Here is a 25974-nt window from a genome sequence, read left to right as displayed (position 1 = left end):
AAATGGTATCTCACTGTGTATACCTAATTTGATTTCCCCAATTATTAGTGAAGTTGAAATCTCTTCATGATTATTTACCATATACTCTTTTGTGAAATACCTATTTTGTGAAATAGCTTTTTTGTCTGTGACTTTTGATTTATACAACTTTTAAAAAATATTCTTGATATTAATCATTGTCAGCTTTGTATATTGCAAATATCCTCCATTTTATAACTTATTTTTTCACTTCCTTGAAGGTAGCTTTTGATGAACAAAAATTCTTAGTATGTTAACTCTATTAATTTATTCTTTTATAACTTTGCAATTTTTAGCCTTTGCTTTTAAATCCTTTACTATCCTTAGGTCTAAAAGATATACACCCATAGTTTCTACAAAGTTAATATTTTATTTTTGACACTTACGTACTTAAACAATCTGCAATTTAACTTTTATATATGGTGGATGCAGAGATCCATTTTTTTTGTCAATTTCATTTATTAAATAGTAACTTCTTTCCTCACTAATCTGATATTCCATCATTATCAGATACCAAAGCTCCATAAATAAGTGGATTTGTTTCTGGATGTAGAATTATTTCAATAGAAATGAAGTCTTTGATATTCAGCCATTCTGCCCATGAACATGGTATATCTTACAACTCAAATATACAGTGATTAAGTCTTTTTTAATGTCTACTAATAGAGTAGTACAATTTTCCCTAAAGAAGTCTTATATGTCTTTGCTGTTTATTACTAGATATTGATATCCCATGACACTATTTTAACGTCCTTTTAAAGTATGTTTGCTGTCACTGTTACAAAAAATGCAATTACTTTCTGTATACTAGTCTGTCTATATATATTCATCTTTGCAAAACTCTTACATCCAATAATTTACCTATATTCTTTTGACTTTACATGTAAGTGATCATACTGACTCCAGATAATACTTTCATTTCTTCCTTTCCAAATTTAACACCTCTAATTACTTTTTCTTATCTTAAAGCATTGGTTATGTCCTCCAACACAAGAGGCAAGGTGATTATATTTTCCAAAGATAGGGACAAAAACATCTCACAACTCACATATTCTTCTCAGACTAGAACATTCATACTTCTCCCAATGATGTGTAGAGTCTCTGTCCTTCCCCTTGAATCTATGTAGATAATTACAACTTCCACAACCAATACACAACACCAGAACTAACACTGTATAACTTCCCCAGATAGTGCATAAAAATGCACTGCATTTCTGCTCTAGTACTGTTTGCACTTAGAACCTAGCTGCCATGATGTGAAAAAGGCCAAACCACACCATCTGGACAGACCACATAGAGAAGCCATATGTAAATTTTCCAACTGACTGCCTGAGTCCCCAAACTACCAACTGATATCAAATCACCAGATATATGAACATACTTCCAGATGATCCCATCCCCTAGTCATCGTCTAGTGTTCAAGTCATACCACTGATGTATTACCAAGGGTGGATCAGTAACAAGCCTTCTTAGTCTGACTCTCAGAACCCATGAGCATAATAGCTGTTTTATGTCATTAAGTTTAACAGGACTTGTTACGTAGCAATAATAACTAGAATGGGTGATAGATGAGTGGCAACCATGCCTATATCATTCCTGTTTTTAAAGGAAATGTTTTTAATATTTCCCCACTTTAAAAGCTATGTGCTGATGACTTTTTAATTATCCCAGTGGATTAAAGAATTTCCCTATTTTCCTAATTACTAAGCATTCTTACCATGAATTTACATTGATTATCAAATTTTTGTTATCTATTGAAGTTATCATGATTTTTCTCTTTTTAATCTACTGTCATCATTTACATTTATGGATCATATAATAGTAAACCATTCTTGTATACCTGAAATAAACCCAACATGGCAATAGTGTCTGCCTTCTCTTACAAAGTTGGTTTCAATGTGCTAATATCTTATTTAAGATTTCTGCATCTACAGTCATGAGAAAATTTTCATTTTTTAAAAGGTTTATTTATTTTGAGAGAGAGGCAGAGAATGAGAGAATCTCAAGCAGACTCCACACTCAGCACAGAGCCAATGTGGGGCTAGATCTCACAAGTGTGAGATCATGACCTGAACCAAAATCAAGAGTCAGATGTTTAACTGACTAAGCCACCCAGTTGCCCCTGTAATTTTCATTTCTTGTAATGTCTTCATCTGTTTTAGAAATCAGGGTTATGGAGGGCTTTCAGAACTAGCTGGTGCAATACCCCTCTTCTATTAATTAAAATGATTGCAACAGATTGGAATAATGTATTTCTTAAAATTTTGGTAGAAACTTGCTTAGCAAACATCTGGGCCTGTTGCTTTCTTTGTGGGAAGATTCTATTTCTTATAATTATAGGATGATTCAGACTTTTAATTTCTCTCTCAATATTTTTCTAGAAATGTGACTAAGTTTAAAAAAAAACAGTTGACATATAGTTGCTAAGAATATTGTCATTATATTGTTTTTTACTGTGCTAAAATAAACATAAAATTTATTATCTTAACCATTTTAATTGTACAGTTCAGTACACTGTATAGCTTATACAATGCATAAAGAACATTCATACTGTTGTGCAATCACCACCATCCATCTCCAAAACACTTTTCATCTCACAAAACTGAAACTGTGCATGTTAAACAATAACTCCACATTCCCCTCCTCCCCAACCCCTGACAACCATTCCTTACTTTCTGTCTCTATGATTAAGACTCCTCTAAGTATCTCACATAATTGGAATAATATAGTATTTGCCTTGCTGTGACGGGTTATTTCACACAGCACAATGTCCTTAAAAGTTCTTCCATATTGTTGCACATGACAGAAATTCCTTCCTTTTTAAGGCTGAATAATAGTTTAATGTATACCACATTTTGTTTATCCATTCACCTCTCAATAGATATTTGGGTTGTTTCCATATTTTAGCTATCATGAAAAATACTGCTATTAACATTGGTGTACTAATACCTGTTTAAGAACCTGCTTTTAATTCTTTTGGGTATTTCCCTTGAAGTGGAATTGCTGGATCACATGGTAATTCTAGTTTTACTTTTGAGGAACTACTGTACCATTTTACACAACAGCTGCGCCATTTTGCATTCCCAGTAACAGCACACAAGGGTTCCAATTTCTCTATATCCTCATCAACACTTACATTTCTTCTTTATTGGATAGGGTTTTTTTTTAATTTTTTTAAATGTTTTTATTTATTTTTGAGACAGAGAGAGACAGAAAATGAGCAGGGGAGAGACAGAGACAGAGCATGAGCAGATAGAGAGAGAGGGAGACACAGAATCCGAAGCAGGCTCCAGGCTCTGAGCTGTCGGCACAGAGCCTGATGCGGGGCTCGAACTCATGGACTATGAGATCATGACCTGAGCCGAAGTCAGACACTTAACTGACTGAGCCACCCAGGCGCCACTCATTATAGTTTTGATTTGTATTTCCCTAATGCAAATTAATGATTTTGACTATCTTTTCATAAGTTCATTTGCATACCTTCTTTGCAAAAATGTCTATTCAAATCCTTCACCCATTTTTTAATCTGGTGCTTTGTTTTCAGTTGTTGAGTTTTAGGAGCCCTCTATATATCCTGGATATTAATCCTTTATTTGCAAATATTTCCTCCTATTTTTTAGGTTAACTTTTTACTGGTGACAGTTTATACCTGTTGATGCACAAACTTTTAAATATTTTCATCAAGTCTAATTTGTTTTTTTTTCTTGCTTATGCAAGACACCTTACTGTCATATCCAAGACACCATTGTTAAATCCAATGTCAAAGTTTTGCCCTCTATTTTTTTTAAACTTTTTTAGTTTTAGGTCTTACACTAGATCAAGGGTCCATTAGGAATTAATTTGTGTATATACTATTAGTAAAGATTCCAACTTCATTCTGTTGCATGTGGATATCTACTTTTCCCAGAACTACTTGTTGAAAACACTCTCTTTTGTTCATTAAATGATCTTGGTACCTCTACCAAAAATCATTTCACCATATATGGGAAGGTTTATTTCTGGGCTTTCTATTCTATTCCACAGATTTATATACCTGTCTTTATCCAGTAACACGCTATTTTGATTGCTTAGTTTATAGTAAGTTTTTAAATTAAAAAATGTGAGTCATCCAGCTTTGTTCTATTTTTCAGGTTTATTTTGGCTATTCAGCGTCCCTTGAGATTCCATATAAATTTTAGGATGGTTTATCTATTTGTGCAAAAAATATCACTGGGATTTTGATAAAGATTGCATTAAATCTGTACATCATTTAGGATTAGTATTGACATGTTAAGAATCTTAAATTTTCCAATCCATGAACATGGGATGCCTTTCCATTTATTTATGTCATCTTTCTTTCAGAAATGTTTTATAGTTTTAATTGTATAAGCCTTCAATCCTTAGTTAACTCCTAAGTAAGTACCTTATTCTTTTTTGGTGCTACTGTAAATTGAACTGTTTTCTTAATTTCCTTTTCAGATTGTTCATTGTTACTGTATAGAAATGCAACTGGTTTTTGTGTATTGACTCTGTATCCAGCTGCTTCACTGAATTCATTTATTAGTTCCAACAATTTATGTGTGTGTGTGTAATTTCAGGGTTTTCCACATATAATATCATATCATCTGTGAACAAAAACAATTTTACTTCTTCCTTTTGATTAACATGCCTTTTATTTCTCATTATCTTTTTAATCTCTGATTTAGCCATGACTATATGTCTTTTTTAGTTTAAATATACTAAGTTCTATGTATGTACACAAAGTGTATTATTCAGATCTGCATCCTTGCTGATTTTTTTTTTACCTTTATCGATGGTCAGTTAAAATTTTTCACTATAATAGTACCACTTTCTCTCTACATAACTACCCATTTTTTGCTGTATATTTGATGCTATATTTTCTTTTTAAAGTTAACTTTTTACCATTATAAAATGACCAAGCCCTAACATGATTTTTAAGTTGATTTTGGATAATATTAATACAAGTAGCCAGCTTTTTTTTTTTAATGCTTTAAGACTGCATGGACTATCCTTTCTACCTGGAATACTCTTTCCTCAGACAACTATTTGCCTTTCTTACCTCTCCCAGGTCTTGGTTCGAGTATCATTTCCACTGAAACTATCCAATGTTAAATGATAAAACCTTCCCCTCAGCATTCCTGATTCCTCCTTCCTTGCACAGCACTCACCACTTTTTCACATATTTACTGAATTATAATTATTGTTTGCCTCCCACATACACGGTAAACAGAACCTCCACAAGAACAAGAATTGTTACCAGTTTGGTCACCAATTTATTTCCAGCACCTAGAAGTAACTGGCATAGAGGTGGTGCTCAATGTATTTTTGTTGAATAAATAAGACTCTCAACCTCAAAGATCACCAGGGAAATGTAAATTTTAAAACAATGGAATGCTACTGCTACTTCATAGCCACTGAACACAAAAAAAGTTAAAAGTACACAATAACAATCCAAATGTCCATCATGAAGCTCTCCACTACATACCCAAAAGAAAGACATGGTAAAAATCCCATGTGCATATGAAAAGAATGTATATTCTGAAACTACTGGGTACAGTGGTCTACAAATGTAGCGGTCTACAAATGTCACCTAGGTCACATTGGTGAAAGTGTTCAAGTCTTTTATACCTCTTCTCTCTACTTGTAACAAATAGAAAAATTTCAACTACCATTGCAAATATGTCTTTTTGTCCTACACAATCACTTTTTCCTTCATGTATTTTGAAGCTCTGTTATTAGGTGCATATGTATTTAAGATTTTTAACATTTAAAGGAAACCCTATGCAGATTTCTTAAGTTACTTCTATGCAACTCCCTCTCCAGTACCCTGCCTGCAAATTCCGACTGCATCAGTTGGAATTCTAACCTCTGTTTCCTTTACCCTAGTTGGTATCCATTGCTTAGGTCAGGGAAAACTTCCTATGCCTCCTATTTCTCAAGGACCATAGCCCTGTGCTGTCTCTTGTTGAATGCCTAAAAATAGTTGCTTCATTATCTTGTCCAGTATTATAGTCATTTGAAGTAAGATGATAATCCAAGGTGTGCTGTTTCGAAGGGGCACATGCACCCCAAGTTTATAGCAGCACTATCAACAATAGCCAAAGTATTGAAAGAGCCCAAATGTCCATCGTGGATGAATGGATAAAGAAGATGTGGTATATATACATACAATGGACTATTACTCCACAATCGAAGAGAATGAAATCCTTCCATTTGCAACTATGTGGATGGAACTAGAGGGTATTATGCTAAGCGAAATTAGAGAAAGACAAAGATCATATGACTTCACCTATGTATGGATTTAAGATACAAAACAGATTAACATATGGGAAAAGAAGCAAAAATGATATAAAAACAGGAAGGGGGACAAAACATAAGAGACTTTTTTTAATTTTTTTCTAATGTTTATTTATTTTTGAGAGAGACACAGAATACGAACAGGGGAGGGTCAGAGAGAGAGGGAGACACAGAATCTGAAGCAAGTACCAGGCTCTGAGCTGTCAGCACAGAGCCCGACACAGGGCTCAAACCCACAAGCTGTGAGATCATGACCTGAGCCAAAGTCAGAAGCTTAACTGACTGAGCTACCCAGGCACCTCAAGAGACTCTTAAATATAGAGAACAAACTGAGGGTTACTGAAGGGGTTGTGGGTGGGGGGTTGGGCTAAATAGGTAAGGGAAATTAAGGAAGGCACTTGGGATGACCACTGGGTGTTATACATAGGGGATAAATCACTGGAATCTACTCCTGAAATCATTATTGCACTATATGTTAACTAACTTGGATGTAATTAAAAATTAAAAAAGTAAAAATATAGTAAGATGGTAATCCAATCTGTATTATGCCATCATGACCAAATCCAGAGGTTCTTTATTTTTGTATTTCTATTGTTCAGACTGTTTTCCTATTGTTATAATAAATATATTTTTTTGCCTATATGTGTATGTATACACACACACACACACACACACACACACACACACACAGATGCATACAGAGAGAGAGACACACAGAGACAGAGAGAATTATTTTTTTTTAAATGTGGTAAAATGTTAACATTAGGGAAATCTGGGTGAAGAGTATACAGGAATTATTTGGACTATGTGTAACTTTTCCATATGTCTGAAATCATTTCAAAAAAAGAAAAGAAAAGGAAATACAATGCCATAATAAAAGCTACAGACTAGGAAAAAATATCTACAAACCACGTATCTGCTGACAAAGGACTCAAGTCCACATAAAGAACTCTCAAAACTCGGGGCGCCTGGGTGGCGCAGTCGGTTAAGCGTCCGACTTCGGCCAGGTCACGATCTCGCGGTCCGGGAGTTCGAGCCCTGCGTCAGGCTCTGGGCTGATGGCTCAGAGCCTGGAGCCTGTTTCCGATTCTGTGTCTCCCTCTCTCTCTGCCCCTCCCCCGTTCATGCTCTGTCTCTCTCTGTCCCAAAAATAAATAAACGTTGAAAAAAAATATTAAAAAAAAAAAACTCTCAAAACTCAATGGTAAAACAAAACAAAACAAAATCCAATTAGAAAATGGATAAATGGATAAAATATAAACATTTCACCAAAGAGGATACACACAGAGAATGACAATTAAGCAAATTATAAGACATTCAGTATCACTAGTTATTAGAGTAATGTAAATTAAGAAAACAGTGCAATATCACTACACACCTATTAGAACGGTTAAATAAAAAGCAGTGACAATACCAAATGATGGCAAAAATGTAGAGAAAAAATCTTTCAAACACTGATGGTGCAAATATAAAATGGTACAGCCACTCTGAAAAATGTATTTGTCAGTTACTTTAAAAGTTAAACAATACTTACCATAAGATCTAGCAATAGACCTTCTGGGGATTTTCTCAGAAAAAGGAAAACTTAACATCCACACAAATATCTGTACATAATTGTTCATAGCTTTATTTTTAATAGCCAAAAACTGGAAATAACCAAAATGTCCTAAAATAATAAACAAACTGTGCCACATCCACACCACTGAAGTATTAGTCGGCATTAAAAAGGAAAAAAAAAAAGAAAAAGGAAAAAAAAAAACTATCAAAACATGCAATGAGTTGAATGGATGTCAAAGGCATTATACTGAGTGAAAAAAAAGCCAATCTCAAAAGGTCACATACTGTTAATTCCATTTATATAACAATCTCAGAATGACAAAGTTGTAAATATGGAGAACAAATGAGTGGTTTCTAGAAGTTAAAGAATGATGGAGAGGGAGGGAGTAGGAGTGACTATAAAAGGGTAGTACAAAGGAGATCTTATTGATGATGGAACAGTTCTGTATTTTGATGTAGTAATGGTTACACAAATGTACAGATGCAATAAAATGACACAAAACTATACACACACATTGTTATCAATATCAGTTTCCTGGTTTTGATATTGTACTGTAGTTACACGAAATGAAACCACTTGGGAAACTGGAAGGTAAGTAATAAGCAGGACTTCTCTGTATTATCTTTGCAAATTCTTATAAATCTATAGTTATTTTAAAATAAAAAGGTTTTCTTTTACTTATACATACATACATTCAAAAAGTATGTAAAATGAAACTTAAATATTTCTCTTTTAAAATGTTTCGAGGGGCACCTGGCTGGCTCAGTTGGCTGAGCATTTGATTTCAGCTCAGGTCATGGATCTTGTGGTTCTTGAGTTCAAGCCCCACAATGGGATCCCTGCTTTCAGCCTGTCAGTGCAGAACCCGCTTCGGATCTTCCATCCCCCTCTCTCTGCCCCTCCCCATTTGTTCTCTCCCAAAAATAAATGAACATTTTTTTTAAAAGCATTTAAAATGTTTTGGCTTACAATGCATTTTCCTTTGAATTAGTTTGTCAATTTATTACATATCTGCCTTAGTTTCATAATGCATTAATTTAGTATATTTTAGAAACCCTAACATCAATGACCTGAAGAAAAAGAGGTATGTCCAATTTATGGTATAAATACAATTTATATCACTCTTCTTTATAGAGGGTGACAACAATTATAAGACAAACAAGGAAAGGAAGGAGAAAGGAAGAAATAAATGACTCAAGAGACAAATAAATCAACAAAACTAGACCAAGAAATGATCCAGATGACAAGAACTTAAAAAAAAAAAAAGCAACTGTGCATAATATAAGAATATAATGCAAAGTTAGAAAACATATATAAATGGATATCAACAGACAGATGGAAACTACCAAAAAAAAAAAAAAAAAGGAAAATGTAAATGCTGATAATTAAAAACACACTATCAGCGGGAAATTCGTTTTGGGCTTATCATGACTCTACAGAATAAGGAGAAAAAAATCAGTAAACTTCAAAATAAATCAAAAGAAATTACCCAAATTAAAATACATACAAACACACAGTGACATTAAGCTTATAAATGTAATTTTATACTGTCACTCATGGTATCTATATTATATATAAAAGAATACAACCAAACAGAAACACTCTTCCACAGAAAACTGCCTCTACCTAATATATATTTATATAAAATAAGGGAAATAAGTTAATGACTACAAAAAATATTAATTTCTATGAATTACATAACAGAATAAAAGTACATAAGAAATTTAATGAGTCATAACTAATAACAATGTTTTAAAAGTCACTGGAAATACCACTCTGCCTAAAGAGAAGGATCTCTTAAAATTATAGTGGATTTAACATCTGAAAGTAATTCTTCTTGACACCATCAGGAAAACAGGTGCCAGCACCAAACAATCACAAGGAAAGGAAGAGTATTTCCATTCCTGCTTTACTCAAAAAATAATTCAACAACATTATTAATTACATTCATTTGACAGAGTAAATCAACTTTCTTTGACCTAGATATTCTCAGATCTAACAAAACATAACACATGCTCAAATGTTGGCTGATCTTAATAAAAGTGTATTATTTCGAAGAGCAAAGTACAACAAAGCCTAATGAAATAAATTATTTCTTTTTTTTTTTTCAACGTTTATTTATTTTTGGGACAGAGAGAGACAGAGCATGAACAGGGGAGGGGCAGAGAGAGAGGGAGACACAGAATCGGAAACAGGCTCCAGGCTCTGAGCCATCAGCCCAGAGCCTGACGCGGGGCTCGAACTCCCGGACCGCGAGATCGTGACCTGGCTGAAGTCGGACGCTTAACCGACTGCGCCACCCAGGCACCCCTGAAATAAATTATTTCTAATGACCATTTTAGATATTCTTCCCTGAGTCTTCACTGATCATCAAAAAAGACCATAGTGTGTCACTGAAATGAAATGATACTCAGAAGATCTGATTTTCCTTTATCATTAGAGATGATAAAGGATACTATATTTAAAATCAATAGTAAATTTTACCAACATATGTACATAAATGACACTACTTCTAGCATTAGTAACAAAGAAGAAAACAGTTACTTGCAACCATTAAATTTATTTTAAAATGACCTAGTCCACTTAAAACCAACTCACACTGTTGTCTAAAATGTCTTTTACCAGGACACCAAATGGGATTTGCATCCTGCCAAAAGATTAAAACTCAAATTCATATGTTACTGTACTTTGTTTTCCTCCTTTTTTTTTTTTTAATGCTATGAAGCACTATAACTCAAACTGAACGGTAGAACAGGAGCTGAACTGATAAATTAGAACTTAACTGATAAATTAGAACTGATAAATTAGCCATTACTATAATGATGTTGCTGCCAGCATTCTACCCTTCATCAGTTTTACTCTCTCCAGATGTTTCATATTCATTTATAATTTGAATCAGTTAAATATAGACCCATGTGTTCTTCCACAGACTTCAATGCTGACATCCACCAGAAATATTCTCAGGCCTTTAAAAATAAAAATGTCATCAATTGTATACACCATTTAAGCCTGTATCAGATTTAAAATGGCCAATCTATGGCATGCCTTGAATGAGGTCCATGATGGCTTTGACTACTAGTATGTGACAGAAATGACACTGTACCATTTTCTAGGCTTAGACCTTAAGAAATTGATGGCTTTCACTTCCTGTACTTTGGAAAACTTGCTCTGGATGATGCTTCTCCACAGAAGAAATTTTACTATCCTAAGACTACTATGTTGTAAAGTAACCCAAAATAGCCATGTGGAGAGACCACATCAAGAGAAAAACACCTAATGAATCTCCCACTCTTCCAGAAATGGCAGCCTCAGTGCTAGAGGACACAACAGTACACAGCCATCAAAATCCTTCCCAAATTCCCGACCCACAAAATTGTGAGCAAAATAAAATAGTTGTTTAAGCAACTAAGTTTTGGGAGTTCTGTGCTGAACGACAGATAACAAACCAAAACTACAATTTAATTTTATGTACAAATAAACTCACTATGACAATAGAGAAGACAGCAGACTACCTGTTTATAGTATAATAATGAAACTTTTAGAGACTTTTAAATTATCAACTTAGTATCTACAGTACAAATTTCTTTGTCTTCCATTAAGTAACTCATAAATTAATCATGAAAGAAACATATATGCCCCAATGCTTTTGATTCTTACTGTGTGAAGGAAAGTGTCAAGGCTACTAAGACATGACCCTATACCTATCCTCCCATGAGTTGACTATACACTAGTAAGAATCAGTTGTTTTGCTCTAAACATATTTAATCCAATTTATTTGCTAATATAATTATATGATTAAATATTTTAAAATCTATAAGAACTGGAAGTCATCATTTCCCTGAGTAAGTTGAACATTTCATAACAATTTGATAAAGTCTAGTTGCTTTTTAAAAAAATATTTTCAAGAAGTAAGACTAGAAAATTTAGAACAGTAACCACTGGGACTATTTTTCAACTGTCTCATCATACCTAAAAGGAAAATAAAACTAGATATTGAAGATAATGGTGATAGATGTGATTTAAGAAAGGCCATGATTAATTTCAATCAGGAGACCTATGTTCATAGAAAAGATGTGGGCTTAATATCAAAACACTGGGTTATAAATATATACTATGTTTTAAGGTATATACATAACATTTTTATAACTAACCACTCTAGCCAAAAAAAAAATTTTATAAGCAATATCCAATCGAGTTGGATAAAGGAGATTGTAATATAAGCTCTTTTTGTTCTTTAAATATTTATTTATTTTTGAGAAAAAGACAGAGACAGAGTGCAAGCAGGGAGGGACAGAGAGAGAGGGAGACACAATCTGAAGCAGGCTCCAGGCTCTGAGCTGTCAGCACAGAGATGGATGCAGGGCTCAAACTCAGGAGCCTTCAAGCCCTGTAATCATGACCTGAGCCGAAGTTGGCCACTTAACCAACTGAGCCACCCAGGCACCCCTATGCTTTTTTTCTTTTTTCCCTATGTTCTTTTTAGAAAACGTTGTTTTGTTTTTTTTTTTTAATTAAGAAATAAGGATGAAGTTTCAGTTTTGCAAGATGAAAACAGATCTGTGGACGGATGGTGGTGGTGATAACACCACGTGATTACACTTAATGCCACTGAACTGTATACTTTAAAATGGTGAAGACGGGGCGCCTGGGTGGCGCAGTCGGTTAAGCGTCCGACTTCAGCCAGGTCACGATCTCGCGGCCCGTGAGTTCGAGCCCCGCGTCAGGCTCTGGGCTGATGGCTCGGAGCCTGGAGCCTGTTTCCGATTCTGTGTCTCCCTCTCTCTCTGCCCCTCCCCCGTTCATGCTCTGTCTCTCTCTGTCCCAAAAATAAATAAAAACGTTGAAGAAAAAAAAAATTTTAAATGGTGAAGACAGTAAATTTTATGTTATGTGTCAGACTAAAGCAACAGACTTAATAAATAAAAAAAAAAATCAAAAACATGTTGGGTGACAAGCCAGTCACCAAGAGTACATATTGTGTAATTCCATTTATATGAAGTTCAATAACAGGTAAAACTAACCTATGTAAAAGAAATCAGAAGACTGGATCAGAGGATGGGGTAAAATGGTCTATGGAGACAGCATAAGGTCAATGAAAGAACTTTCTGGGAAAATGGAAATATTTCCTATCTTGATTGGAGTATATAGTACACAGTTATATATATATGTCAAACACAATGAATTCTACACCCCCTATCTGTACATTTCACAATATATGCAAATTCCACATTAGTTTTTTAAATGGGGAGGTGGGGAGCGGAAAAAGACTGAAGAAGTTAGTCTAGAAATTAATTCATGAGAATTATCCTCTGAAACAATATATGTAATGGTATTTTTTAGCCACCAGAATTATTAACCAGAACAGCTTATTGAAAGGTAAATTGCCAGCTGGTAACAGAGAAGGATACGCTACAATTTCTGACTCGTCAACTATAACGGTTTTAAAGGTAAATAAAACATCACCATCTTGATTACTTAAACTAAAACAAGATATCTAGAAGGACTAAAAGACTTTTAACTTCCCTCAGACTAGCCCTGTTTTCCCATCTGCCTAATCCTCATTCCCTCCAATTCAAGCCAATCCAATTTAACTCAACTGCCTGCTACACTTATCTGTGTAAATTATGTGAGGAGCTAAATGTAACAGAATACAAAGATGAATATATAGTAAACTCAATCCTCAAGGCATTTATAATCAAATAGATGGCACTGCACAAGTAGGTAATAACTACAAGGAAAGACTTTGTGGTACCTGCCATATTCCAATTGAAACCCTGTCCACTTCAGACCACTAATTTGAAAGGTGAATTTTTTTTTTTTTTTAAGGAAAGGCAAACAGCAACGAGTGGTTCATGCTGCACATTTATCCCCTACTCCTCCCTTTTTATTACCAGTGAAGGAAAAATCCCGTAGTATCTCTGCTTCCAAGACATTTGAGAATGCAAATACAAAGGGTTTCCTGTAGTCTTTACAAGATAGAAAAGTACTGCGTGTTATACAAAGTGATGAATCACTAAACACTACACCTGAAACCAATTTTACCATATATGTTAACTAATTAGAATTTAAATAAAAACTTGAAATCAAGAAAACAAAATAAAGTTCATAGCTACAATTCTGAGTGGATGAGTAAAACTATTCACCATATTTCTAATAAAAGATACTCAGTTTGACTCAAACCATTGACCATCAATGTTCCTGGCAATATAGGAGTAATCAGATTTTAGACTTTTCTGGAGTGAATTATTCTGCTTTAAAAACCGAAACTCTAAAATTAGAATTATGAAGTGACAGAAAACATCACAATCTGAATTCTACTTACACAAAACCACACAGTTTTCTATGCCAAATTCCTAATTTACAGCTGGGAAAATCACCATTGAAGATAGCCGAGCCTAAATCAGATTCACTCAACATAAAACCAGATGTAGACCTCAAATTACATGTGACATCTCCAGCCACTCATATAAATAAGAATAATGCAAGCTGAAAGACAATAAATTCACCTAGACCCTTGTACACCGGCCACTCTACTAGCAGCACAATATTCCTTTCCTAAAATTCTCAAATAAATTAGAAGAAAAGAAGAAAACATATATATCTTCATTTAAGTATAATTATAAATGTGAAACTAATTTCAATTCTTCTAGGACAATTCCTTGAAGCAAAACAAGATATTCTAGATCTTGAAATACACCTGTCATTTTAAAAATATAAAGAAAAAACCCACCAGACTTTTAGGATACCAAGTCTTACACGTCACCTCAGAACTCCTCCCCAAACAACGTGTCATAAGTGGACAGAAACAAACTGTACAAGATATTTCTTTAGTTGTTGGCTTCATCAGCTATTGATTTTCCCACCATAAATTAACAAAACCAATGTAACTCAACAGGAGTCTGCCTGTAAGTATAAAATCCCTTTATATTATTTGGCTTCAAAAGTTTGTACCCTATGGAATATCCATTTGAAATTTTACCTGGCATGTACATGCTACAATATTTTGTTTGTCATTTGAAGCCACACCAGATTCCAACCCACAGAGACAAGATTTCCAATTTATTTCTCACAACCCACTATTCAAAACCCAAACTTACAATACAGAAAGGCATTGCTAAAATTCTGTAGTAGTAGTAGTAGTAGTAAAGCCAATTAATTACCATAGATCTCTATTTTTAGGGAATTTCTTAAAGCTTCTAAAATCCATAATATATAGCATTTCAATATCTAAATTAAGTATTTAGTACTTAATTAAGTACTTAAGTACTTAGCCACTTAAGTGGCTTAGTCAGTTGAGTGTCTGACTCTTGATCCCAGGGTCATGGGATCGAGCCCCACATCAGGCTCTATGCTGAGCATGGAGCCTGCTTGAAATTCTTTCTCTCTTCCTCTGACCCTCTCCCCTGCTCTCATGAGCATTCACGTTCTCTCTAAAATAAAGTAAATAAATTTAAAAAAAATAAAAATATACTCAAATATATGAGGCTCACCTTGGAACTCTAACGTAAGAGTTCTTTCTAGGTTAGAAATCAAACCTAACTTAGCTCAAGCACTATAAATTGAATAAATAATAACATGATTTCTTAAAAATAACATGGTATCAAATACAATTATTGTACAGTTTATCAAAAGTATACATCAGGGGCTCCTGGGTGGCTCAGTCGGTTAAGCGTCCAACTTCGGCTCAGGTCATGATCTCACGGTCTGTGGGTTCGAGCCCGCGTCGGGCTCTGTGCTGACAGCTCAGAGCCTGGAGCCTGTTTCAGATTCTGTGTCTCCCTCTCTCTGTGACCCTCCCCCATTCATGCTCTGTCTCTCTCTGTCTCAAAAATAAACGTTAAAAAAAAAAAAGTATACATCATATTAATTTATAGAAATTAGACTCTCCTGCTTCCTTATACACACCTATTCCATGTGACTTCAAAAATTAAGCTTGTCGGGGTGCCTGGGTGGCTCAGTCAGGTAAGAGACAGATTCTTGATTTCAGCTCAGGTCACGATTTCACAGTTTCATGAGTTTGAGCCCTACATAGGACTCTACGCACCGACCACGTGAAGCCTGCTTGGGATTCTCCCTCTCTCCCTCTCTCTTCCCCTCTCCCACTCATGCTCTCTCTGTCTCTCTTAAAATAAATAAATAAACTAAAAAAAATTAAGATTGTTACAAAACATCACATAGTGCTGATATGCTACAAACTGCATCATTTCAGAAACATCAAAATCTGGTATCCAGTTTTTCCCATAATGGTAAATATCACCAATGAATCAATATTATGTCCACCCACTACTATTCAAAATGCAAACCATGCAGCTGCAACCGTCATATTGGATCAAAGTTTTTAATACTACCAAAAAACAATAGGCAAAACTATCACTCAAAATATTTGGAAGATGAAACAAGATGAGTTAAAGTTTTCTCCGTTACGCAGAGACACCTGAAAACTCTTTTTGTTTTAACTTAAAAAATGCTTCCTAAAATACACTGGTCAATTTCCCTGTCTTAGAAAATAAAGTACAGAGAATCATCACATTACATGTATCCTTTACACATGAATGGCTGTTCAGGGAGTAGAATGGATATATTCGAAGAATGAACTGAGACTTTCATTTTCTCTTTCCACCTTTCACCCTCACCACTACCATGTACTGTTGAAATAATACATGTTGTTAAAGACTTATTTCAGAGAAGAATGAAGAGATATTGAAAAAAACTACAAAAGTTTAGCCTTCATAAAAAGTCAACAAAGAAACAATAGCTATCTTCAAATGTATTAAAACAGAACTCTTAGATAACAAAATGAAAACCCCTTGTACTATAAGGCACACATAGTAAGTGGCATCTCTTAATTTTGCCAACCCAACACCTTTCCCTCCAAGCTTCTCCTAGCCATAACGGTGGGCAATTTGCTCAAACTGAACTAAATAAAATAACACAATTAATAATTAGTCCTAAGGATAGGAAACTATAGCTCAATCAATCAATCTTTCCTTGGGATGTTTCCAACTAGATATAGAAGGGAGAAAGTCCCTTCCCTTTCTGTTCACAAAACTTTCTTTATCTACTAAGTTATGAACTCCACCACCTTATCTTACTTCCTCAGCATGCACGTTCAGTCCCACTTTAAATATTTTGCCTAAGCTATTCCCTGGAATGCTCTTCTTCATGGTATTTACAGAGCTAGTTATTTCTTTTGATTCAGATCTCAGCTTTAACATTCCCTCTGGACAAAGGCTTTCTTAAGCAGTCACTTAATCACTGTCACATCATCTTACTTTAATTCTCTACATAGCACTTATCACTTAAATATACTTCTTTTTAATACTCATTGCTGTATCTTCAATACCTTGAATAGTGCCTGGCACAGACTACATTCTCCGTTCGGAATCTGTTCAATAAACAAATGAAAGCTGTAAAGGCTCAAGCCCAAAGCTAGCAACCATGGCCCTAGCCCCAGAGAGAAGCTGGTCTGAAAGAGTGAAGCAATTAAGAAGAAAAACAAAGCAAATCTCCTGAAGGCATATGAATCTTTTCAGTCATCCCAAAGACCAGCTCCAACCCTACCCATAACAGAGTCTGATTACGTAGATCAGACGTCTTTAAGATGGTGTGCACATACCACCCTGAGGAGGAGCAGGAGACAAGCAAGACGATCCATCAGAATGTGAGAAGAAATACTCCATCTAAAATAAAATACACGTATTTTATATTATCTTTGGCGAAGTACTATATTTGTGTCTGTTTTATAATGTACATATGACTATAGTCATACACACATGCATACACACACACACAATGAGTAGATAAACACACCAATATTGGACGTATACCTGATACCTGATAGAGGTAAATAATCAAAAAAAGTCTGGAGATTATCAATGTCAAACTTGTTTTTCTTAGGCTGAAGTGTTTCAGGTTTATTTCATTTCTAACCAAGAGATTTTTGAAACGTACTTAAAACATATTTGGTGCTCAAATATTTGCACAATGCTGAATGCGCAGACTAATGATGGCTCCAGAGAACAGACAAATGAAAGCCAAAAGCAAAGAGATTTAAAATCTACATAAAATTAAAATTCTAAAATTTAGACCCGGCTAAAAGTAATCACCACCTCTCCAATTATAAATGTGCCACTACAGGGTGGGTTCAAGTAGAAGCCTGCTGACCATTAGTAAAGGATACTTAGAAATGATTTCAGCACTTGCAAGGCAGTCTATGTAACAAATTTAACTGAGTGATATTAAATGCTGGCAATGTAATGACAAATTAAGTTTACTCCTTTCCCCTTGGAGGTCACAATTTAACAAAGACAAACTTGCAAACATATATATAGTATACGTTAGATATCTATATGCATGGTATAGTGGCAGGAATAGGAAAAGGTGATGATTAACTCTGTATGGTGGGAATATTTAAGTTGAATATTGAGATATGCAAAAGCCACTTTTTCCTGTTAGTCAAGAAAGATAAAAACACTTCTGACAAAGGAACATGTGAGAAAGGACAGGTATAAAAAGCACATAGTATGGCAAACCCAAAATACGAGTAATATGAAACTGTTGAATGACAAGGTGCCATGGCAGAAGAATATCTACAAATGAAGCTGCTGGATAAGTAGGTAGGAGCCAAATTGTGAAATGTCATTCTAAGGAGTTGGAGCCATAAAACAATAAAAATAACTATCTTGTACAGTGTACTACTTTGTATCAGACACATACCTAAACTCTTTAGATATGCTACCACTTTTAATCCTCAGAAGATGTCTATCATTATCTATCTACACTTTCTAAAAAAGAAAACTTAGGCTAGAGAAAGACCAAGTAATTTGCCTAAAATCACAGTTAAATTAGAGTCAAGAGACAGAACTCACTGAAGGATTTTGAGAAGGGATGTAAGTATTCTGAATAAGTGACATGTATTTTAGAAAAAGGTCTATGAAGCAATGTGGATTAAGGGGTGGAAGTAACAGGTTAGTTTTAGGGAAATGAAAGACATAAATATAATCCAAATAAGAGCTACTAATGGGGGTTGTAAAAGGGAAAGGAAAACTAAAAGATTCCACTGGTTTCTAGCTTGAGAAAGCAGGTAGAAAAGAAAGTTTAGGTAGGACAATGAGGCATAAAATGAAAAAGATGAGGTATAAAATGATTAGTATGAGTCTAGGCAATATGGTCACATTTAAAGTTTCAAAACAAAAACAAATACAAAAACAAAAGCCAGTGGAATACAGTCCAATAGGGAGTTAACTAGAAAGAGCTCTTTCTAAAACAGAAGTGAGAATTGCCAAGATAAACATATTTAGAAAGCATCAATATAAATACAGCAATTAAAAAATTAGGCCAAATAAAGTAGAAAATAAATATCCACAAGTCCATATTGATATAAATGACAAAAGGAAGGAGGGAGGGAGGGAGGGAGGGAGGGAAGGGAGGGAAGGGAGGGAGGGAGGGAAGGGAGGGAGGGAGGGAGGGAGGGAGGAAGGAAGGAAGGAAGGAAGGAAGGAAGGAAGGAAGGAAGGAAGGAAGGAAGGAAGGAAGGAAAATTTTTCCATGCAGAAAAATTCCAATTAATTTATACAGATACTCTATCTTCAAGAAGGAGGAACTCCCCACTCCTTAAGTATGGCCTGAACACACCGACTTCATTCCAAAGAATACCAAATGATTCAAGTCAACATTAGCAATGATTAAGTCACGTTGATAGTATGTACCCTTGATATGACATGATCAAATGACATTTTACATACATGGTCTCCTCCCAAAAACCTATAACTTCATTCCAAATGTGAGTAAAACATCAGACCAACCTCAACTGATTGAAGGGCAATCTATAAAACACCAGACCAGTACTATTCAAAACTGTCAAGGTCATCAAAAGCAAGTTAAGTTTAAAAAATCATCACAGCCAAGAAGAACCTAAGTATACATAACAACTAAATGTAATATGATATCCTGCTTTATGGGAATCTGGAATAGAGAAAAGAAGGTAGATAAAAACTATGGAAATCTGAAAAAAGTCATGTACTTTAATTAGTAATTGTGTATAAACATTGGTTCATTAATTTTAACAAATGTACCATACTAATATATCAATAATAGGAAAAACTGTGACTGGGGTATATAAGAACTCTCTGTACTGAGTTCACAATTTTTTATAAATCTAAAATTATTCTAAACAATAAAAGGGTTTTTTTTTTTAATTAGGCCAAAAACAACAACAACAACAACAACAACAACAACAACAACAACATAGAAAACCATTACTACTCAAGGGATAGGTCGAATAAAGTAAGTTAGTAAAAGAAATTTAAAAGAGATGATCATGAATATACAAAGACAGAATGATGCCCTAGAAATAATAAGGAAAAACTGTACAAGAATAGAAACAGGCATAATAGAGGTCAAAGAAGATAAGGAATGAACAGAAACTACTGGATTTAGGGAGTCAGTGGTTTAAAAGGAAAAGTTCAGTGGAGCTAAAAGATGAAAGGTAAACCACAATGGGTTATGATGCCTACAGAGCCCTGATTTTATAATTCTCTCAGTCACAAATCTCTTCAGAGATTCTTCTAGTTTCAAATCTATTGAAAGTCTCCCCTATTCCTTGAATTCACATCAATTTAGTAGCCAAAATCTCTTACTGAATCATCTTTCACAGTGTAAAATAAAGTATTAGGAGATGCATCAGATAGCATACTTTTTATCCAGAAGTAACAGAAATTCCAAAAGCAAACGAGCTTAAACAATAAGGAAATGTATAACCATTGTCAAATATAAGAGGAAGCACACAGATACAGCAGGCTCTAAGCACTACAAGTCAAAGCTTCAGGAACTCTCTGTAAACTCCCCTGGCTGAGTGCCTGTGTGGAGCTTTACCAACAGGCTGGAAACAAAGTGATCAAGATATTCTGAGATTGTGATCTGCCCATCTTTGAACCTGTCACTAGCAAAGAAAGGGAATTTCCATGTTTCACTTAGACTCTCAATCCTGGATCGAGGAAAGAAGACCCCTTTTTCTGACTCATGTGAAGAAGGGTTAGATGCCTGAAGAAAATAGGTTCAGTTAGACAGACAGGAAGGAAATAATGCTAAACAGGCTATCAATAAATGCTAAATAGGAAGTTCTTATTTGCATGTTTTCATAGCTTTTGAAAATTTTAAAAATTACTTTAATACAATGAAGAATAGGCTTAAACCAAATGATAACCTCAAAGACAATACTGTTTTTATAGGACAAGAGGAAAATGTGGTATGAATTTGTAGGCTTTCATCACTCAAACTTATATCACAAAAATAAAATGTATTAGAGTATTTTAAAACCAGAATGTTATCACATTTTACACTAAATTGTTATTTTATTAGGGATAAGATAGTAAGAGATTCCAAGGGAGTGGAAAGAGCCCTGGATGTGGGGTCAGGGCTCTAGGCGCTTAGACCTAATGCTTCCATTAAATTGCAGATTATCTCAGTCACGGAATCTATCTAGATTTCAGTTTCGTCCTCTGTTAAATCAGGAAATTCAGAGAAGGGGTTCTTCAGGTTTTCTTTCTGTTTACTTCCTAATTATAAATAGTATTCACTTAATAACTTAAAAATTTATGTGGACTATTTAACATTGTAATTCTGGGCTAGCCAAATCCTAAAGACATACAAGCTGAGACACAAAAGCTTCACTTTGAAAAACTTCACTACAAAACTTCTTTTTCATGAAAACCCTCACTGTGGCCAGAAATATAAATAGCATGATGTTACAACTTTCTGAAATAACTCAAGAATTTAATTCAATTTCTCTTTAAAACCAAATTCATTATTAAAAGGTTGCAGCATACCTACAGAAGCAAACCCTCACTGCTGGACAGGAGAACGGAAAATGACAAAAACTCAACCACTTTGAAATTCAATTAAAGACAAGATTTCTAACCACTAAGCCTAAATGAGGAAGAAGATGAAAAGCAAAACACAATAAGAAAGCTGGAATTCAAGTCATAAACAGAAAGGGAAATTTCTATATAGAGTATGAAAGAAGGGGTGGAAACACCCCAAAGTAAAACCAGCCTATAGGCCTAGAAGAAATTAAATCTATATATCTCATGAACTTCTCTTAAAGACTATTAATTTACACAAAATTGATAGAAATAATTTACAAAATCAGGTTGGTGACAGAAACAGGAGAGGAAACCGTTACTCTTGCCCTTTGGGAATTTCAAATTAATGGATTTTGGCAAACCAGACACAAATCATATGGGACGACTGGATAAAACCTTATGATTTTAGCCAAATGTATTATGACCTGGAGTTGGTTCTTCTCAAGATTATTAATAATGAAAAATACTTACATGGGATACACATGATTGCCAGGAAAAAAAAAATGCTCTTCTTTGAAAGTTTTTAAAACAACAAACTACCCACAGAAACCACATGGGCACAAAATGAAACAAATCTGGTCACTGATTTGTGGAGCATTTAAGCACTCCCCAAGTGAAAAACTCAGCTTTAGGCTCTCTTTTTGGGACGAGCAGAACATCCATGAAAATACCTGACTTGTAGATACCAAGGAAACAATACAGACATACCTCTGCTGGCCTGAGTTTCAAGAAAAACAATTTTCTCCAAGAACCTGATGGTTTTAAGAGACTACTTAACTTGTTTTAAAAAGACATATCTTTTCCTCATGGTAAGAATCTAAAAAAAACCCAGAAACTTGTACCCAATGTTTATAGCAGCACTTTCATCAATAGCCAAATTATGTAAAGAGCCTAAATGTCATCAACTGATGAAAGAATAAAGAAATTGTGGTTTATATACACAATGGAATACTACATGGCAATGAGAAAGAATGAAATATGGCCTTTGTAGCAATGTGGATGGAACTGGAGAGTATTACGCTAAGTGAAATAAGTCACACAGAGAAAGACAGATACCATATGTTTTCACTCTTATGTGGACCCTGAGAAACTTAACAGAAGACCATGGGGGAGGGGAAGGAAAGGAAAAAAAAAAGTTAGAGAGGGAGGGAGCCAAACCATAAGAGACTCTTAAAAACTGAGAGTAAACTGAGGGTGGATGGGGGGTGGGAGGGAGGGGAAAGTGGGTGACGGGCATTGAGGAGGACACCTATTGGGATGAACACTGGGTGTTGTATAGAAACCATTTTGACAATAAATTTCATATAAAAAAAAAAGAAAACACCAATAAATGCAAAAGGAAAAAATAAAGCCTAAAAACTCTTAAAATTAAATAAAAGAAAATGAACTCTCACTCAAAGTGCTTAACATTATAATAATAACCTACTGTAATTATCAATTTAAATACCAAAACTCCCTACTATCAGTAGCAGTATCATCAATACATGAGGATTACTCAATTTATCAAATTGTGTAATATAATACCCTAGTGAAATGGTATACCAAAGAGGTGACTTTCAAAGGAGGAAAGAATAAATATAGAGGGAGAAATCTTGTCCAGGACACAAGCAAAAGAAAAAAGTAGATGAGTAACATAAAGTTGCACTGGAACACGAGAAGGTAGGCTGTGTACATTTAATAGGTACAGTCTCAGAAAAAGGAGGCCAAATGAAACCAGAGTCAAACACAAGCTAGCACACAACAAAATCTAGGGTAAAATGCAAAGGCTACATAAACATTTCATTTATGTATATAAATATCATACAGATACCAGATACATTAACTAAAAATAGAAATTTTATCTTGACAGTCAGCATCACAAAAACATCTACCTATTTTAGTATTTATTTATTTTTGAGACAGAGAGCATGCGAGCCAGGGAGGGGCAGAGAGGGAGGGAGACGGAGAATCCTAAGTGGATCCTGTGCTGACAGCAGAGAGCCAAGGGTGGAGCTCGAACTCACAAATCAAAACACGAGATCATGACCTGAGCCGAGTCAGATGCTTAATTGACTGAGCCACCCAGGTGCCCCAACATCCACCTATTTTAAAAAGTGAATTAAAAAAAACCTTTTTTACCATGGCCTGTATCACATTGTCCCTATAAGACATAAAAAGAACACAATATAGACCCAAGAGCATGCAGAGCTACAAGTTTACATATATCTGCACACATACCCACTATGCTTTCCATTTCCCGACACAATGACATAAAAATTGGGGGTTTTTCTCCTCTACTTTGGCTTTATATAAGGTGCTGACTTTTCCCTTGGATAGGCTGGCAAAGCACAGCTTGTCAAAGCTTGCATAACCTTGAAGAACACATATAATTTCCAGAAGAAATAAAGAAAGAATGGAAAAATAGATGAGTTTCCAAAAGAAATAATTTTAAATTGTACATATCTATAGTCCTCATCCTTTAGAGATGATGTTACTGGTGGTATTTGTTACCACATGCATGAATCCTAAAAAGCCAAAGAATTAGAGCCCTCCAAGGGCAACTGCAGCTATCTTATAAACTATAGTTTCAATACAGTGAAAAGGAGAATAATGCCAAGGATAGAGAGCACTGGGATTGTCACCTAGTCAGAAAGAATACAGATCTGGAGAAAGATCAGATTAGACTCATTTCAGAAAATGAGCAAGAAAACCCTGCAACTATACTCTATTCTCTATTAGGTAATCTCTAATTAACCAAACAGCATAAAACTTTTAGACTAAAATTCTTCACATTATACCAAAATGAGTGTGTGTTTTCTAAATATTATAATAATCTATTATGGATACAGAAATGAGAAATGTCTGTTTCTCAACGTTTACTAAGAGTGGGAAGTCGTGTCTAAGATACAGGAAACTACCAAAAAAATATAGTGCATATTCCTAGTGTGTAAATTTTACACAAAGACTTAAGGACAAGAAGACACTCTACTTTTTATAAAATACTTTATAAAATATAAAATATAATAAAAGATAAAAAGAGTGAACAGAAAAAATAAAACACATATTTCCTAACTATCACCAGCAGTTTACGCACAGACATCTTGAGTGCAACCCACTCCTACAGGATCAATTATCTTCTGTACTATAGTTACTTCAAAGGAAAAGTATGACAAAGGTTGAAAAACAGTTTAAACTACGGTATAGAGATACCATTCTACTTCCAATCAAAATGGAGACATGGGGACCAGACTTAACTTTCAACTAACATAACTAGAAAACTGAACAAGATATATGGAACAGTGGGTTCTGGATATTCGACAACAGGCAGCAGAGGATTGTAATACCTGAAAGAAAGCAAAAAAAGCAAAGCAAGCACTATAATTGCCCTGCTTACAACCTGGAGTCAGTTTACAAACTAGAAGACATAGTGGGGGAACCCAAGCAAAACTGAGCTAAGGAAACAGAGTTAAAAGTTTATAAGGCAAAAAGTTAAGTTTATAAGGCAACTAGAAATTCTAGTTGCATAGAAGTGAGAAAACTACACTGGGTAAGAATCTCAAAAAAGTCTGCTCAAGTCTTGGGATGAGTAAAACCCATACACAAGTGACAGAAAACTACAGAAGGCTAGGAAAAGACAAACAAAAGTAAGTAGATGGGACAACAGCTGGAGCTCACACACAGCTGGCAACAGTTTATGTTCCTACTAGTCAGAGTGGATAAACCTTGTAATGCATTGAGATTCAGCTGAATCCTCAGGAGGGCATCTCCTTAGTAGTAGGGTTAAACTTGTCCTACAATATGCTTGTTCTGGACCCACACTAACAAATCTTTAAAATACACCTCAAAATAATCCAACTGATTTCAAATAACTGAGAACTGGAACAATATACACTATTTGAAATAATACAACAAAATTTAGCAATCAACAAGTGAAAATTCAAATTATCATAATCCAATCAAAATCAACAGCCATTCAAAAAAAAAAAAAAATCAGAACGAGACTACAGAGAAGATGGCAGAGTAGGAGCATCCTGAGCTCACCTCCACCCACAGACATACTGAGGCTGAAAGTACACATAATGCAACTCATTCTGAAAATGACCTGAAGACTAGCAGAACAGCTCTTGACCACAGGGATATAAAGAAAAAGCCACATCAAGAAGGGCAGGAGGGACTGAGAAGTGGTCAGGAACAAAACCTACTGCAAGAAGATCAGGCCCCACATTGGATATCCCGAGCCCTAGGAAGCTGTACTGGGTA

At 34.8% G+C, this 25974-nt stretch overlaps 1 protein-coding gene across 17 annotated transcripts in view; it reads right to left on the bottom strand.

Moving 5' to 3' along the window:
• Positions 1-25974, bottom strand: part of CCDC91 (coiled-coil domain containing 91) — a 389726-nt gene that overhangs the window by 321958 nt on the left and 41794 nt on the right. For 5 of the 17 annotated variants that reach the window (XM_019834749.3, XM_006933593.3, XM_006933596.4 and 2 more), the window contains one exon: positions 17490-17553. The exons of the other annotated variants lie outside the window; for them this stretch is intronic. In XM_019834749.3, coding sequence (XP_019690308.2) covers positions 17490-17553 — 64 coding nt within the window. Of the gene's footprint in view, positions 1-17489; positions 17554-25974 lie in introns of those variants that run through there. 17 annotated transcript variants of the gene reach the window in all.

This window comes from Felis catus, chromosome B4, assembly GCF_018350175.1.
Source record: "Felis catus isolate Fca126 chromosome B4, F.catus_Fca126_mat1.0, whole genome shotgun sequence".
NCBI lineage: Eukaryota > Metazoa > Chordata > Mammalia > Carnivora > Felidae > Felis > Felis catus.
This window is presented reverse-complemented; position numbering and strand designations above follow the sequence as displayed.